Raw genomic sequence first — 16,031 nt, 5'->3', positions numbered from 1 at the left:
CCTAAGGGTGACAAGCAGGGTCAGCTGTAGAGCTGAGGGTAGCTACATGACAGAGGACAGTTAATGATTTAATTAATATGAATGTACTTAAATGGACCTCACTGCCATGAAAAAAAAAGGGCATATTGCCTCTCCCTGCAGCACACCCTTCATCTTCTCCTCACACAGAGCCCAGAGCAGCACAGAGCACAGCATTTCAATACCACCCATAAATAAAGGAAAAAGGGATGTAGCATCCCGGTACCTGCCGAGCTCTCTTCTGCCAGAGGCAGCTGGTGGCCGTGTGTCGTGACCTGTGCCAGTATCTGCTTCAGGTGGTGTTTGAAGACGGCGGTGGTGAGCTCCTCCAGATCGCAGCCCAGCACCTCTGCGGCATTGCTCGCATACTCGAATTTCATGAACTGCTTCCTGCCGACTGGGGAGGAAAACACAGGGAGCATGAAGGGCTCAGGCAGAGCCAGCCTGAGCGGAGCTGGGCACAAGCTTGGTGCCTCCAGCAAGCATTCCTGCCCACTCCCATGTGCAACCCCACAAAAAAATCTAATAAAACCCCAAAAGGACCACTGTTTGCAGTGTGGGATGGAGAGGCGAGTGGTGGTGCTGTGCCAGTGCACCCCAGTTCCCTGCCATTCCCCAAAGACTGCTGGATCAGCCCTTCCCTTGCATCCCTAACAGGCAATTTCAGACCAGGCACTGCCCTTGCTGACCCACTCAGAGCACCGACCCTGCAGACCACAGCCTGGATGCCCTCTGGGCAACGAGCTGGCTTGGGCAAGGCAGGCAGGAGCCGCGCGGTGGGCAGGGAAGGGGGCCTCTGCCCCCCCAGCAGCACTCAGACGCTTGGCTGAAACGAGGATGCAAAACAGCTACAAATCAACCCACATCACAAGACGGTTGCCACCTTGAAGGTATGGCTGCCAGGAAGAGTTCTAGCATTGCCTCACTCGCCATCTGCGTAATGTCACTAACTCAACTGAAAAGCTTCTTCCTCCTTAAAGTCCATCCACCTCCTCCTGCAATCCCTTCTTCAGGGACAGCTCCCGTATCTCTCTCCAGGGACTGGAGTTGGTGGTCCACCGGCTCCCGCTCTCACAGCATGCAGGACGTGGGGCTGCCCTCCCTACACACGTGCCTCTGCTCACAACAGCTGTAAGGATTTTCTCAGCTTTGCACGACACTTAAATTAAAGGCTGGCTGACTCGAGAAAGGTTGACAGATTTGTCCCTTGGGCAATCATTCAGCAGAAGAGGACTTTTGGGGTTTTTTGGCCAGAAGTCAGTTCACAACTTTAAGGATTTCAAGCCAATGCTTTTGAACCTATTTTCCTTGCTACAGTGCTCCCCACTGCTCAGAGCACCCCACCTGCCCTGTGAGACCGGGCAGAGAGGAGACCTGCTCCAAGGAGATGTTCTGAGGCAATTCAGAGCAAGTCAGGAACCAGGTGGACCATGAAACTGCTGCTGCCAGCATTTCAAGAGCTTCCGTGCAGCGAACTAGCAGATGCGTTGATGGAAGTTGATGGGATTATGAACCAATCCCTCAAAATCCTGGATCACCTTCCCCAGCCCCCAGCAAAGTTTGCTGTCCCTGTCAGCCCGAGAGCAGCACTCCTCCCAGCACACAGTATTTACATCCAGCAACAGTGATTCCAGCTTAATGATTAAAATCAATAGGGAAGCAATCTGTGGGATAAATCCTTTTACAAATCCAGGAAGGAAAGATGCTGCAGAGGCAGCCAGGTGGCACAGGCTCAAGAACACGTGGGATGAGTAGAAACAGAAACAGACAAGCAAAGTTGCCCGGAGACCTCAAGGTAGCACTTTTAGGTGGTGATGGATGAGAAGCCAGCCTGGGGGCTCATGGCTAAGACGAGCCCCTAAAATACAGCAGGTGGCTGGTGGCAGGGGTTTGGGATGGAAAGCAAGAGATGGCCTCATCCTAGCCAGTCCCAGGGGGACCAGGGTGCCTGCTCCCAGCTGAGGTGATGCACAAAGCAGCAAAAAGCCACATTCCCTGGGCCTGGGGGGCTGCTTCACAGCACGCCCATGTAAGTTACCCCCCTATTCCCTTCCCCTTTGATCTTTTCCTATTATTTTTCATTCTGACTGAAGGACTCCAACATCAAGGGCTGTGCTGGAGCAGATAGAGGAATTGCCTCAAAAATCCAGGCTTTGATTTATTTTGTTTTCACTTGTTTTCATCTGAGCTGGCTGGACAGAAGCTGATTCCCATCAGACAAAAGATCTCCTCACACCGCTGGATGCTGGGGAGTGGAGGGGTTGCAGGGCCAGGGCTGCCACAGACCTGCTTTGCCATCTGGGTTCCCACAGCCAGCATCCCATGCTGCCTGCTCCAGCATCCCACACCAGCCACTCCAGCATCCCATGCCAGCTGCTCCAGCATCCCCAAGACAAGCGAGGGGCTTTGCTCAGGCCAGCCCTCCACAGTGCCATCTCTTCCTAATGAAGCAGTTGCAAGCAGGGAAACCAGTTGCTCCCACCGTGCTGCTCCAGCATGGAAGACATCCTGCTGCTCTGGGCAGAGGGATGCAGCACCACATTTCACACCTCCAGAAAATCAAACAGCCACTGTCTGACTGGCACATGGTGCCCGAGGCTGCGCAATGCTGCTTGGCATGTTGGTATCCCCCGGGCATGCTCCCTCGCCAATGGCATTTGCTCCTTTGGTGCTCCCCAGATTACACCCTCACTGTAAGCAGCTGGCGTGTGCTGAGTCAGCAAGCCCAGGGGCTCAGCAAGCCCAGGGGCACGGTGCTTCTGCAAACCCCACTGTGCCCACGGCTTGCCGAGGCGCAGATCTGCCCACCCCACAGCCGCCAGCCCGCCTCAGGAGAGGCCAGACACCATTTCACACTTCATAAAATATAAACAGCGGCAGTGGCACGCAGCCCTCCTGGGTGTAATGTGACCATGGTAAAACACTCCAGCTCTAACACCTAAAAGGTAATTACTTCAGCCCATTTAATATTTAAAAGAAGCAGTAAGAAAACACAGGGTCAGCACCAGCTTCATCTCACTCTCGTGCCCATGTGTTGCCCATTTTCTACTTCAATTTGGGAGGCATGAGGAGCAGCAGGGAAGCCTGGAGGGCTTACATCCCCCATCCCCCCACCCCCATACCTGCTGCTGCTGGGGCTGGTACCTGCAAGCCGACAGCAGTAGTGCCCAGGAGCAGAGGGAGCTATATCACTGGCTCGCTGCCCAGACAAGCCCTCTGCCCGTGCAAGCTGTGTGGGTTGGCAGCCCCAGTAACCTGCCTTCCCACACCCCACTGGCTGCATGGGGCACACTTTGCCAGCCTGCCCTTTTTCTTCCACTTATTTTGTCATTAAAACATTTGCACTGCTAATGGGACAAATCCATTTGTTCCTTTTTACTACCCTGGGAGGGGACAGGGAGAGAAAGGAGGCTCCTGCTGACCTGAATGGTTAATTCATTTATCCTGCACTAAATTCTCCAGTCTATTCTCTGTTGACCCATTGCCTGATGTATGACATACTAACACCTATATATAAACAAAGGGAAGAGCTATGTAATAGCATGATTAAAGAAATCTGCCATTCTGGCTGCATTTCCCCGACTGTTTGTAATAAAGATGTCAGAGCACTGAACAGATAGCGTCATAACTCGGCGTGTGGGGAGACAGCCCGCCCAGACCCAGGGCTGCAGTGGTGTTCGTTAAAATCTCTGCAAAGGAGAGGCAATGTTAACAGGAATCCCCAAGCCAGCACCCCCCAGGCCCCCAACAAGCCAGCAGCAGCAGCCAGGCTGCAGCCAGGACCCCAGCTACTCCCGGTGTTTTCTGCTCCTGCTCCCCTGGCTCCAAACCCCAGGCCACATAGGAAAACCAGCTCCCATGGTGAGTAGTGATGCGCCAGGGTGCAGACCCCCCTGGCACCCCACTGCCTGCAGGTCTGGACCTGCTCCCCACTCCCTGCATGGGGCTTGAGCTGCTCAAAACACAATTTCCAGCAAACCTCCTCATTTTGCAGACCCAGGAAGCAGAGCATGCAGCTCTACCCAGTTTGTGCTCCAAACAGGGGTCCCCCTGCCCTGGAGGGGGGATGCACCATTCTGTTTAAATCTTCTTGCCTGAGAAAAAGAAATCCTAAGGACATCCTCCAGCGTACAAGGGCTTGTGGCTGGGTGGTCACTGCATGATGATCCAGCCCCTGGAGACTGTGTTGCCTTGGTTTAGGTCTTTCCCATCAGGCTTCATCAGGGCAAAACTATTGCTCCTGAGGGTTTCAACTCAAGAAACACAGAAAGCCACCATCCTACCAAAAACAAAACATGCAAAATCAGCTGCACTTCCCCCTACAGCAAGAAAACCCAGGTGCCAAAGAGTAAAAGGCTTTAACAGAGAGAGAGAAAAATTGGCAAGATCAAGAGGCCAGCCCTAACGCAATCCTTTCCAAGAATCATTTTGACGAACATGATGATGCAGGAGACAGAGGAGCCTTTCCCGTCAGGAGCGAGGTGGCCTTTCGCTCACCCATAGCACAGAGCTACTGCAAAGCCAGGGATTTAACCACCCCAGGCTGCCGTTGGGCATGGGAAAGCGAAGCTAAAGCCGGGGCAGAGGCTCCCCACGCTGGCTCCTGCTCTCTGTTCCCCTCCAACGCCAGTTTGGCTGTTGCAGTCAGTGCCGGGGAACACACAAGTGGCTCCAAGCCTCACAAACACAAGCAATGATCACCGAGCTTTCCTTGCAAAACTGTGTCCTCTGCACTTACAGGAATCCCAGGGAAAGGAGGGGCTGCTGGGGGCTCCCCCCGCTTCCCCAAACAAACTGCAAAGGCTTACAGACTCCCCAGGCAGACAGGTATCCGAGAGCATTGCCAGGTGGAGCTGCTGGGAGAGGGATGATTGGCACACGGCTTCATGATGTTGCTTCATGTGATTTACTGCCTGGCCCCTTCTGTGCTCCCCTCCTGACAGCAGCCCACACGCTGCCGGAGCACCAGGCTCGGGCTGTGCCAGCAGCAGTGCCGCAGCTCCATCCCACCCACCGCACCACGGCCACCCACGCATTTTTTCCCCTCTGCAACGGTGACCAACCCAGGGGCACCGATACATTTTTCACAGAAGGGAAACTCTGGTGCAGGGCTAATTACAGGGATGCTGTTCCCTCCTCCTTTCAGCAACAGGCAGCAATAAAAAATTAGGGTAACTCTGGGCATTGAGCTTGCATGGAACTAAGAACAAAGTGCCATCTCCACATCAATTAAGAAAAGGTCACTACGTCTCAGAGGCTGTAAAACAGCAGCAATAATACGGGTTTAAGGCTTTTTTCTCAGCTCTGGTGAGAAAGCAGTAAGTCACCCGAGTCCACTCCTGATTGACATCTGCGCTCAGGAAGCTGCATAATTAATTCCAGTCAGATCCTGCCAGGTGCTTTCCCTCTCACATTTTGATGGACATCCCCATTACTGTACTTGGCTAAATGGCTTCCTGCCCTTCTGGAAACTTTCCATTTCACACAGCTAAAAGGGTGTTCAAGGGGGTTTCATCCCTGCTGCTCCTGCCAGCCTCATCTGCCTGAGACCCTGGAGAGACACAACAGGGCCCTGCACATTGGCACATGGGACCCAGGCTCAGCCCCTTAATCTGTTTCAGCCCTGGCATGACCCAAGCCCAGCTCACAAACTGCTCGATGCCTCGGTTTCCTGGGTCTGAAACACGGATGCTCCTTCTCCTGCCTCCCAAGGGCACGGTGCTGCAGCGGTGGGGCTGTGCAGGACCCAGCCGGGGCCACGGTAGCCCACGGCTGCCAGCAGCTTGATCACTGACCCCATGCTACTTGCTGGTGGTCTCCCATACTAGACACCAAAATCCTCCCCAGCTGCCTGGATGCTCCCACCCCTCTGCTGCTGTGGGGAACCAGCCCTGGCTGCACAGCGATGCGGGAGGGCAGCAGATGCAGGATGCTGCCATGACCCTGCCAACCTCTGCAGAGGGTCTGGGGGGGCTCGGAGCCTCCCTGACATGAGCAGCAGGCTCCAGCCCTGCCTCCTGCCCTTTTGGCTTTCCTCCATCCAAGGGGTTCAAGCCACCGGTTTTGCAGCAGCCTCTGCTGTGCCAGTGCACATGGGGGGGTGGGGGTAGCCACGCTTGGCTCCCGGCTGCGGCACACACATGCCTGCAGCACTGAGAGGACTTCAGTGACTTGCAGCTGCTGGAAACCCAGTCGCCTCTATTAAAGGCATGCGGTGGGAAGCCCACAGAAAGCAGCGATGCTTTATTTTTATAACAGTCAGCAAAACGGACAACTTGAGTGCGAGCTGAATGCCAACCCCCAGCTGCGCTTGAAACCTCCTTCCCAGTTAAAGAGGCGATGATGAATAAATGAAAATACGTAATATTCTGCAGCCCACAGAGGGGACTGGAAGTACTTAGGTGAATGGGTACCTAGGATGCCTCGCTGGCCTCTGGCTGCTTTCTCACAAAAAGAGCTGCTCTAACAGGTTTCAAAGGCAACGGGAAACGCTGACACCAGGACAGAGCAGGCTTGTGAAATTCAACCTTTTCTTCTCAGGGTTTGTCTAGCTGCAAATATATTTTCCACTTCCAGCCAGAAGGAGGTGGTGCTATTTCCTCTGGGTTTATTCCTAGACAAACTGAATTTGTGACGAGATGGTAGCCATCAGCAGAAGGAAAAAAGAGTGCATATAACCTGCACTGGGGCCCAGCAGCCAGAGCACGGCACGTGGTGGGGATGGCAGTGGCGGAGGCTGCGATGGCAGCTGCAGTGCCTGGCTGCGCTCCTGAATGTCAGTGAAAAACCAGCGATGAGGCTCCCTTTGGTGAGATTTCAAGGAGAGGATTTTGAATACACAACTTCAAAGTGCATGAAAGGGGAAGGGAAGAGATGGCTATCAGGAGACAGGTTTAACCACATTAAAAGAGTCATTGCCCCCACTGAGACTTTTGCTCCATCCAGCTTTGATCCATTTTTTATCCATATTTCCTTTCATTTCTCCCCTTTTGTTGAGACACGATGGGGGAATCAATACCAGAGTGAGTGATGCTGAGACATGCTCTGGTTGCTAATCCTGTACCCAAGTCTGCTCTGAAGCTACCGCCCTGCCTGGGCCTGCAATTAACATTCCCATCCATGCTGAAATAACTGTGACAAGATTTGTTGAACATTAGCACTCGATTCACTTCTAGACTGACTTACAGGATGCTTGGGATGGAACAGTCAGTAAGTTTGAGCAAACCCAGCGAAACTCTCCACAGCCAACACAGTAACCATGCCTCCATCCGCCTGCGAGCTGGTCACTCTTAACATGAGACACGTCTCCAAAATCTGCTCTCCTGAAAAATCTCAAGGCAGAAGGACTTTCTTTTTTCTCCAAGTGCCTTATCTCACACTTCAGCCTCAGACAGCAGGGTCATATTTAGAAGTTGGAAGGGTATTAGGGGAGATGGAGATGGGGAAAGAGAACACCAGAGAGAAGGAGAAAGAGAGCTAGCTGTAAGTGACGACAGCATTCATCCTTTTAAAATAATTAATAAATGATTAATGGCATAAATTAACATAAGATGTGTTATGACATGTTGCAGAGACATTTATAAATGTCTATGGCTTAGTTTATAGCAGCCTTTATGTAGCCCTCATAAATTGAAGTGTGTAAATCAATGTGGCTGTCTCTAAAATGGGTTAGAGCACATCTTAAAATAATTTATAAGGGATAAGGCAATTTCTATATGCCTGTATTAACGAAGTCTTTATAAATACAATCTTCATCCAGACTCATCCTATTATAATTCAGTTACTGTATTAGGTACTCAAGAGGTGATAAAATTATTGCTACCTGAAGCTGTCCCTTCGCAGTGTCGTCGGGGACAACATGCCAACAAATGAGTTACCTACCCTGGACCTTCCCGAAGAGTTGGCACAAGGCAATGCCTTGCAGCCCCCGTCCTGTCTGCCCATGGCGGGGGCCAGACCTGGTCCAGAAGCCCCCACAGGGCAGGATGCCAGCGTGCAGCATTGCCCAGCTCCTCCATGGGCAACGAAGAGCCCAGAGCCACTGCCCATGCAACAGCCTCCGGTCGAGCATCGCTCCCATGCACCTCCCTGCCAGCAACGCCCCCAAGCACCGAACGCTGCTGGGATGTGCTTCCTCACCCTCCCCTACCCCCGCACTGAGATGAGGTGTAAGGAAAGGAAAGGCAGGAGCCCTGCTTACCTTTACAGGCGCCAGCAGCTCCCAGGTGGTAGATGCCAGCTAAGACGCGCCAGATGGCAGTCTGCTCCTCTGCTGTGATGCCCAGCGTGCCCATGGCAGTCCGGAGCTGGGCAAATGCTGCTGAGGCTTTCTGCTTCTCCTCCGGCTGCAGGGGAAAGAGACAGGAGGGGAAACATCACTGCCTCTGCCAGAGCACCGCAGGTGCCAGGCACAGGGGGATACATGGGGGAAACGCAAAAGGGCATGTGAAAACCATATGGGCAGCAAGGAAAAGCCAATAAGGGACCCTAGAAACAGTTCAGACAGTGGTGGGAGAAGCCCCCGGCAGATTCCTCGAGAGCCTGGTGTTAGGAACAAGCCTGGGTACGTCTCCTCATCATATGACTACACATAATTTCCACTCCCCACTTCAGGAGTGTCTGCAGAGATGTTTAGCAGCAGCCAGGGATAGACGTTTTATATCTTCTCACTTCTCGCTAAATACAAAATACACCCCCCCACAGGCGTGCTGGGGCCAGCAAACCGCTTCCAGCCACCAGCAGGACCTCATCTGCCCACCTCCAGCCCCAGCAGCCCCGGCCACGACTCCTGCAGGTTTTTTGGCAAATGCAGCCCCACAGAGAGGTCAGGGCTCTCTGCCCCTGCCCTGAGGCTGTTCCGTGTAGACACGTGCAGCCCTGGGGCAGACACTGCACGTGGGCTCCAGCAGGCAGCATCCCCATCTCAGCAAGGACCAGCCCACCTGGTGTAAAGGATTTTGGTGTGGTGGCTATTAATGAGAAAACACAACTGAGGTCTGTGATTTCTCCAGACTCAATAAAAAACCCCAAATATTTGTGACACTGGTGTTACAGCAGGAGTTATCCATCCCCACTGCCTGCAGGGATGAAGCTGCGATGCCACTGGTGAGATTTTTGCTGCTCAGCACCTGGAGCACTGTTCAGAAGGGAAAATCTGATGAATTTCCCCAAACTCCAAGTGAACCCAGACGCAGCACACCACTGCCCTGGCTTTCCTTCTGGGCTGGTTCCAGCTCCTGCTGACCCTCTGCATCCCAGCAGGAAAACCCTCCATGTTGGGACAGGGGACCCACAGGAATCAGGGACTGTGAAGGGAAGGTAAAACCCCCATCTCTGAATCCAAGCCTGCTGCTGTACCAGCAGGGTGAGGACCCACGGTACCTCACCATGCCCTCCATGGGAGCTGCTGCCCCAACAGCCAATTCCTTCAGCTGCTGGACAGGAGCAGAAGCTCCCTAATGAAGACCGAACACTGAATTCATCACTAGATGATGTAACTGCAAATTGCTGCAATTCACCCCAGCACTTTGGCTCATGGGCAATTTGCCTGATCTTTGCAAACAGCTCAGACTAATAAGGAGCTGGTGCTGGAAATCAACTGCAGTACTTTTATCCCTTAAAAATCACATTCTGGGCACTCCAAAGGATGCGCTTTTCTCCCAGGAGCTGCCACCACACCACAGGTGAACATCAGGGGTTGTTGAACCTGGAGTGTTGACCCTGGAGCAGCAGGATCTGTCCTCGGGGTGGATGGGGTGACAGTCTGAAACCCCAGCACAGACACCAGGCAGCAGCAGCCCTGGTCCTGGCAGCTCCCCCACTCCCATGGGGCTGTCAAGGGGGCTGGAGGCTGGCTGGGCAGACCCTTCCTCACACCCTGACATCCACTCCCTCCCTCCATGCACCAGTACAGCAGCACCACCCTGAGTGGCCCAGCAGCCAAGGACCCCAACATATCCTGTAGCTGGGGGTGATGAATGGGGTGTGCTACAGCATCCCACTGCAGGTGGCTGTGCAGCATGTCTCCTTACTTTTGTGAATGGCTTGATCCCAAAGGAGTTGTTCTCAGCCACCTGGTGCAAGTGCAGCATCGTCCTGAAAGTAGTTACAGAAAATGAGAGTCAAGCTCCCTCCTCACCTGCCCCCAGTACTCCCCAACCCCTTGCCCTCTCCTCGGGCAGCATCTCTGACACCCACAGAGCCCCGTACAGCAATGTCCAAGGGACCTTGACGGGCAAAGCTGCCACAGGTCTGCCCCGCACAGGGGGATGGAGCTGGCACCAGACACACCAGGACCCTTCGCCTGGGGCAGCCTGGGGACACAGAGCCTGGGGGGAAAACCAGAAGCAAGAAGGGAAAGGGACCTCTCTCTCATCTGATCAGCCCAATTTCAGTTTTAGTGAAGGGGCAAAAAAAGCACCAGGGAATGCTAGAAAACCTCTAATATATTAAGTCTATAAAAATCCTTGCAGCATCACTAATGTATTCACTCTCACAACCTCTTTCCTATCAGAGGGGTCTCAAAAATCACGTTGCTGGAGCCAACTTAGGTGTAAATTACAGGAGAGCCCACTGGCAGCAGGGATGCCCATTAGCTGAGCAGCCAGGCGAGGAGCAGAGCTGCCCAGTGCCATGGGAGCTTGACACCCACCTGTGCGCTGCATCCAGCCCCATCAGCATCAGGGGGAAGACATTGAAGCTGCTCTCTCCATTAGGCTGCTGGGCAACACGGCCCCTCTCCAGCAGCATGGTCTGGGGAGGGAGCAGAGGCAGGCATGAGCAGCAGCCCCCACCACCCAGTGTGCAGGCAGGGACAGCCCCTCGGTGCAGGCAGGGTGGCTGCTGTGCCAGGGCATCGAGGCACAGAGGGAAGAGAGGAGACGGTGGCACTTGGACAGAGGGAAATGCTACTGGGAGCTGTCAAGGAGGGGCTGGATTGCTCCTTGCAGGGCCACAGCTGGCTTTGCAGGCTGCTCCTCCCATATGGGGCTGTGCACTGCAGGGTGTGCAAGCAAGAGCTGCATCGTGCCCCAGGCATGCATCAAGGGCAATATTTCAGTGCAAGGGTGCAGCACCCACGGTCCCTCCCCACCCCCAGAGGTCTGGGCAATGCGATGGCCCTAGCAAAGGTGCCACAGTCTCTGGATAAGCCATTGCTTGGGCCTGAGACAAGTCTAGACCAGCCCCCAGCCCCGTCAGGGTAGTTCAACACCAGTACTGACATGAGGAATGAGTCTCTGCGGAGCTGGGACCCCCCTGCTGTCTCCCACAAGCATCCCAGGATGGTACTAGTGGTCCAGAGAGTGAATGCTCCCAGGGCACATTCCTGTTCCAGTGCCAGGACAGCCACAGCAGGTATCAGCTCCCTGCCAGTGCCTGGGGCAGCTGTGGGAAGCCCTGGTGGTCCACAAGTAGACACCACCTGAAGCCTTCTCGTCCATCTGTGGACGTCCATCTGTGCCCAGGGGCACAGGCAGCTCTGATGAAAGTACCTTTGCAAAACAGCCCTGATGGTGATAAAAGCCCTCAGAAGTTTCTGCTCAAGGCTGACGTGTAAGGTGCTGCTAATGAGATGCTGAATTATACATTTCCTCATCAACATTTCATACCAGCACTGTTCTGTGCTCCCAGCCAGGGGAGGAGGTGCCGTGCTGCAGGGACCCTACCACGCCGCTAGCAGAGTTCTGCCCAGCTGCAATTTGGGGCACCTTTGGTCCAGGAGGAGAAGCAGAGCAGAGCGTCACTCCTCTCGCTCCCAGCCTGGCAGGGAAGTGGGGCACTGGGGCTGTTTGCCCCCATCCCAAGGATCCCCCAGTTTCTGCCACAGCCCTCCAATCTCACCAGATGAGAGGGCTCATGGGGTACCTGGAGATGAGCAGCTGTTATCTGGCCGGTGGCACTGAAATCCAGCGACAGAACCATGGAGAAGCGTGTGGAGCTGCTGCTGTGGCTGGTGGTCACTGATCCAAAGGCTCCCAGAACTGTGAACATTGCCTGGATCTTCTCCACTGCAAAACCAGCACCGGCAGCCCCGTGAGCCAGCCTGCAGCAGCTGCAGCCCTGCATTGCTCTGCTGTGCACTGTGAGAGAGCCAGACTGCGCCACTGCTGCACCAGCACAGGCTCAGAGCTGCAGACAGGTGCTGGAGGATGCTTCTCCTCCTGGCTGCACCTCTGCCTGCTCCTCCCGGGGGTCTGTCCCAGTGCATGGGGACCTGGGGCACCAGCCGGGCACGGGGTTAGCACCCTGCACCATAGGAACACATGTACATGGGCAGGACGGGGACATGCCAGCCCACCCACACCTCCACCTTGCTCCAGGCTGTTTGCCAGCCCTTTGCAAGAGCATGGTGTACCCAGACCTCCGAAATCTAAACCTGCCCTCTAAAGCTACTGATTGCTTAACAGTGCTTCCTCTCACGTCACCAGTAACTTGATCAGATGGGAAAAGTGCTGCCCCAAGCACGCAGTTCCCTTCTGGTGCTTACTCTGGTGTTTATCAAAATAGCAAATCTGTTTGGTCTGGGATGGGTAAGCGGCAGCAGCACTCTCAGCCCCACCGCTCACCTGCCCCCTGGGCTGCAGCCCCACCAGCACATGCTGCGCTCACACAGCTGTACCCAGGTGCTTGGGAGCCACCCCAAAGGGGCATGAATCAGACTGGGAACAGGTCAAATGGAGGCAAACAGCCCCACCTTTGCATCTGTGTGCACTCCCCAGCCTGCGCAGACAGTCTCGGTGTGCTGCCTCTGCCCAGCACCAAGCAAACCTCAGCCCCACTGCTGGGGCTCACTGCGTTGCTGCTGGGGCTTGGAGCTCGCAGTGGCCGCTCAGCCCCATACCTGAGACCCTGCCATCCACGCTGCCTGCCATGCCCACCAGGTACTCCAGCGCACTCTGGCAGCATGTGGTCCTCCCAGCCCCGCTGCGCCCCAGGGGCACGATGGCCTGATCCTGCCGCTGCATCAGCAGGTTCCTGTAGGCTCTCTGTGCCACTGAGAAGATGTGTGGGGGCATGCTGTCCCGCTTCCCCTTGAGTGCCTGTGGGCAGGGAGAGAGTGGGGAAGCACATCCCAAAACAGGCTTCTTGTAGAGAAAATCCTAAAGACATCCACGCTCAGGGCCATGGTTTCTCCTCAGGGTGCAGAAGCCCTCAAGACTCCCAGGGGAAGGGGAAATGCCTCCCAGCCCAACCAGCCTAGCCTGACAGCACCGGCACCAGAGGGTTGGGGACTGACCCAGGGAACCCGCCGCAGGACCCGCTCCAGCTTGCCTGTGAGCAAGAGCTCTGCCAGGCACCATCCTGGGCACTGCACCCCTGGCCCATTCCCTCCCCAGCCCTGGCACCCCCAGACTGCTCAGGGCGTGCAGTCACAGCAACACAGTGATTTTCTCCAGGAAAACTTCTGTGGTGGGAGCAGTTCCCAGCTGCAAGCCTGCCTGGCCCCAAGTGTCCCCAGCCCTCAGTGTCTTCAGAGCATCCCCAGTCCCTACACCTCTTGCCCCTGAGCACTGCAGGCTCTGAGCTTCTGCAGTCCTGAGTGTCCTCGGAGCATCCCTGGCCCCGAGCATCCCTGGCCCTGCGCGCCCTCAGCCCGAGCCTCCCCCGCGCGCTGTGACGGTCCCACGGTGCCACCTGCCGGCACCGCAGCGCCCGGCGCCCACCGCCACTGTCCCCACGGGGCTGGGTGACCGCTTCCCACGGGAGATGCCAGCCACCCCACGGTCCCCCCTCCCCACGCTCACCTTCCCCGAGCTGCTGCTGGCCATGAAGCCGGGGCTGATGGCCACCAGGCTGAGCCCCGCGTAGGTGCAGGGGAGCCGGGCCCGATAGCGCTGCTGCAGCGTGTTCAGGGCGCTGCACTCGTTGAGGTTGATGAGCGCGGCCAGATCCTCAGCGTAATCCAGGCTGGGGGGGTTGGTCTGCAGGAACAGAGCCAGAGCCCCCCCTCGAGCCCTGCCATCGTGGCACGGGCTGTGCCGGACCCCACCGTCACCCTGACACCTTGGGCCCATTCAGCCTGGGCCGACGGCCTGAGCAGCAGGGCTGCCCCGGGTCTAACCCTGCCCGAGCACTGCCACGCACCAGGTGCTGTGGGCAGGGCTCCCGTCCCTGCACAAGCCAAAACCGAGGAGGGGGCTCACCCGCTGCACACTGTCCTCGTCCACCTCGGTGACGCTGCCGTCCGCCTCCCTGCGTACCCTCACCCTCCCGGCTGGCAGCTCGGGTGTCCCCACATCTGGCTTCAGCTGCGTGGCTGCAACGAGAGGCTGGTGTGTCCCTCCAGCATGGCACAGCCGAGGCAGCTCGGGGCAGAGCCGGCTGCAGCATGGGGAGCTGCTGAGGGGACACCCCCAGCCGCAGCCAGGCTGGGGCATGGTGTTGGCACAGCACCCAGCGCCCACCCTGCTCCACACCCACAGCCAGGCTGGAGACACGGCACAGCTTTGGCATTGGAAAGCGAGGGAGAGGAAGGCAAGTTACCCAGGGTGAATCCATCTTGTTGGATAAGCCAGACCTTCTCTGCTTCGTACCAAACGTCCCTCGGAGCCTGTGGGGAGGAGAGAGGGGAATTGTGCAGGAACCAGTGGAAAACTGAGCTGGACAAACTGCGTTTGCCCCATGGACAGCAACACTTCCAGCCAGAACCCCTGCCCCTCCTCTGCCCGCTTGGCTGGCCCTGGAGGTCACCTGCCCCCCATCCCCCTGCTGAGCCCACACGAATGGGAAGAGCTGCATGAAACCAGAAAATGGCATCGGTGCTCCAAGGCAAGAGCCCAGCACGTCCGCGGACACATTACCTGGTCCTTGTCCATGCTCTCGCCTGTCTCTTTGCTCTCTCCTGCTGTCTCCTTACCCTCTCCCAGCTCTTCCTTTGCCTTCCCCACCTCCTTTACCGCATCTTCTGACTTTTCTTGGATCCCTCCTGGCTCCCCCTTGAGACCTTCTGACTTGTTTGCAGTTTTTCCAGGCTTTTTGATTTCCCTTGGCTCCTTCTTGCCACCTCCGACATCTTTCTTCATTTTCTCGGGCTCTTTCCTGGCTAGTCCCAGCTCCTTCCTGGCTCTCACCTTGGCTGGGGGCTCCTCGTGCCTCGGGGGTGCCCCCTTCTCCTTCTTGCCACTCTCAGGGCCCGTCCCCTTGGGAACGTCCCCTTCCTTTGCTGGGACTTTGCTGCAGCACTGGGGGCCCTTGTTGGGTGTGGGGGCTAGAGTTGAGGGGCTGCCCCCCAGGAGGGGGTCCTTGGGGCTCTTCTCAGGGCATGATGGCTTTGCTGCCTTGGGAGCCTCCAGGTGAGGGGTCTCCACTGGTTTGGGGGCAGCTGCTGCCAGGCTGGGCACAGGAGATGGGGCTTTGCTGTGGCTGGGCCCTGGTGCTGCTCTCCCAGCTGGTAGCTTCTTGCGTGGGGGGGCTGCAACCCCCTCGCTCCCCTGTCCCTCTGCGTGCAGCCCGTTCTGCAGTGGCTGCTCCTTGCCAGCCACTTCTCCTCTGGCGGCTGGGGCGTCCTTGTCTCGGGCCTCACTGTCCTCCACCACCAGCTGTCAAGCGAAGGAGAGGAGCCGGGTCTGACAGGGACAGGGCAAAGGACCTGACCCCAGCCCTGGCCCCAGGAGCCACAGCCCCAGTGCAGGATGCCCACGTCAAGCACAGCCCAGCAGGACATGGAGCTCCAGCCCCGACCTGCTGGGTCTGGGCACAGCCAGTGGCTGCAGGTGGCTGCCTGGACCTGGCTGCATGGTTGCAGTCAGTGGTGGCATCCTCCTCCTCCTCCTCCTCCCTCCCGCTTGGCCATAGCCTGTCCCTCCGTCCGCTGGGTCCTGGGTCACACTTGGTGCTGTGCCCAGGTGTCCTTCCTCTTCCCTTCCTGCACTGTGAGCTGAACCAGAGAGCCTCACACTCTGCTTAATGACTTGCCTTCTAATTAAGCAAGTCAAGAATGGCAAGTTGCATTGATGAAGTCTCCAGCATTAATTGCTCAAGGCTGGTGGCTGGCCCGGGACACAGCCTGCCGC

At 56.4% G+C, this 16,031-nt stretch overlaps 1 protein-coding gene across 1 annotated transcript in view; it reads right to left on the bottom strand.

Annotated features, from left to right (window-relative positions):
- The window catches only part of MYO18B (myosin XVIIIB), a 74,255-nt gene that overhangs the window by 57,868 nt on the left and 356 nt on the right, over nucleotides 1–16,031 (bottom strand). Inside the window, exons 2-11 of the mRNA XM_056323604.1 lie at nucleotides 14,820–15,557; nucleotides 14,503–14,569; nucleotides 14,163–14,275; nucleotides 13,764–13,940; nucleotides 12,860–13,058; nucleotides 11,884–12,026; nucleotides 10,670–10,770; nucleotides 10,050–10,113; nucleotides 8,219–8,363; nucleotides 245–415 (exon numbers count right to left, since the gene is read on the bottom strand). Coding sequence (XP_056179579.1) covers nucleotides 245–415; nucleotides 8,219–8,363; nucleotides 10,050–10,113; nucleotides 10,670–10,770; nucleotides 11,884–12,026; nucleotides 12,860–13,058; nucleotides 13,764–13,940; nucleotides 14,163–14,275; nucleotides 14,503–14,569; nucleotides 14,820–15,041 — 1,402 coding nt within the window. The 5' untranslated portion in view covers nucleotides 15,042–15,557. The remainder of the gene's footprint in view (nucleotides 1–244; nucleotides 416–8,218; nucleotides 8,364–10,049; nucleotides 10,114–10,669; nucleotides 10,771–11,883; nucleotides 12,027–12,859; nucleotides 13,059–13,763; nucleotides 13,941–14,162; nucleotides 14,276–14,502; nucleotides 14,570–14,819; nucleotides 15,558–16,031) is intronic.

This window comes from Falco biarmicus, chromosome 1 (genome assembly GCF_023638135.1).
Source record: "Falco biarmicus isolate bFalBia1 chromosome 1, bFalBia1.pri, whole genome shotgun sequence".
Lineage (NCBI taxonomy): Eukaryota > Metazoa > Chordata > Aves > Falconiformes > Falconidae > Falco > Falco biarmicus.
Note: the sequence above shows the minus strand (reverse complement) of the source record. Positions and strands in the feature narration are given on the sequence as shown.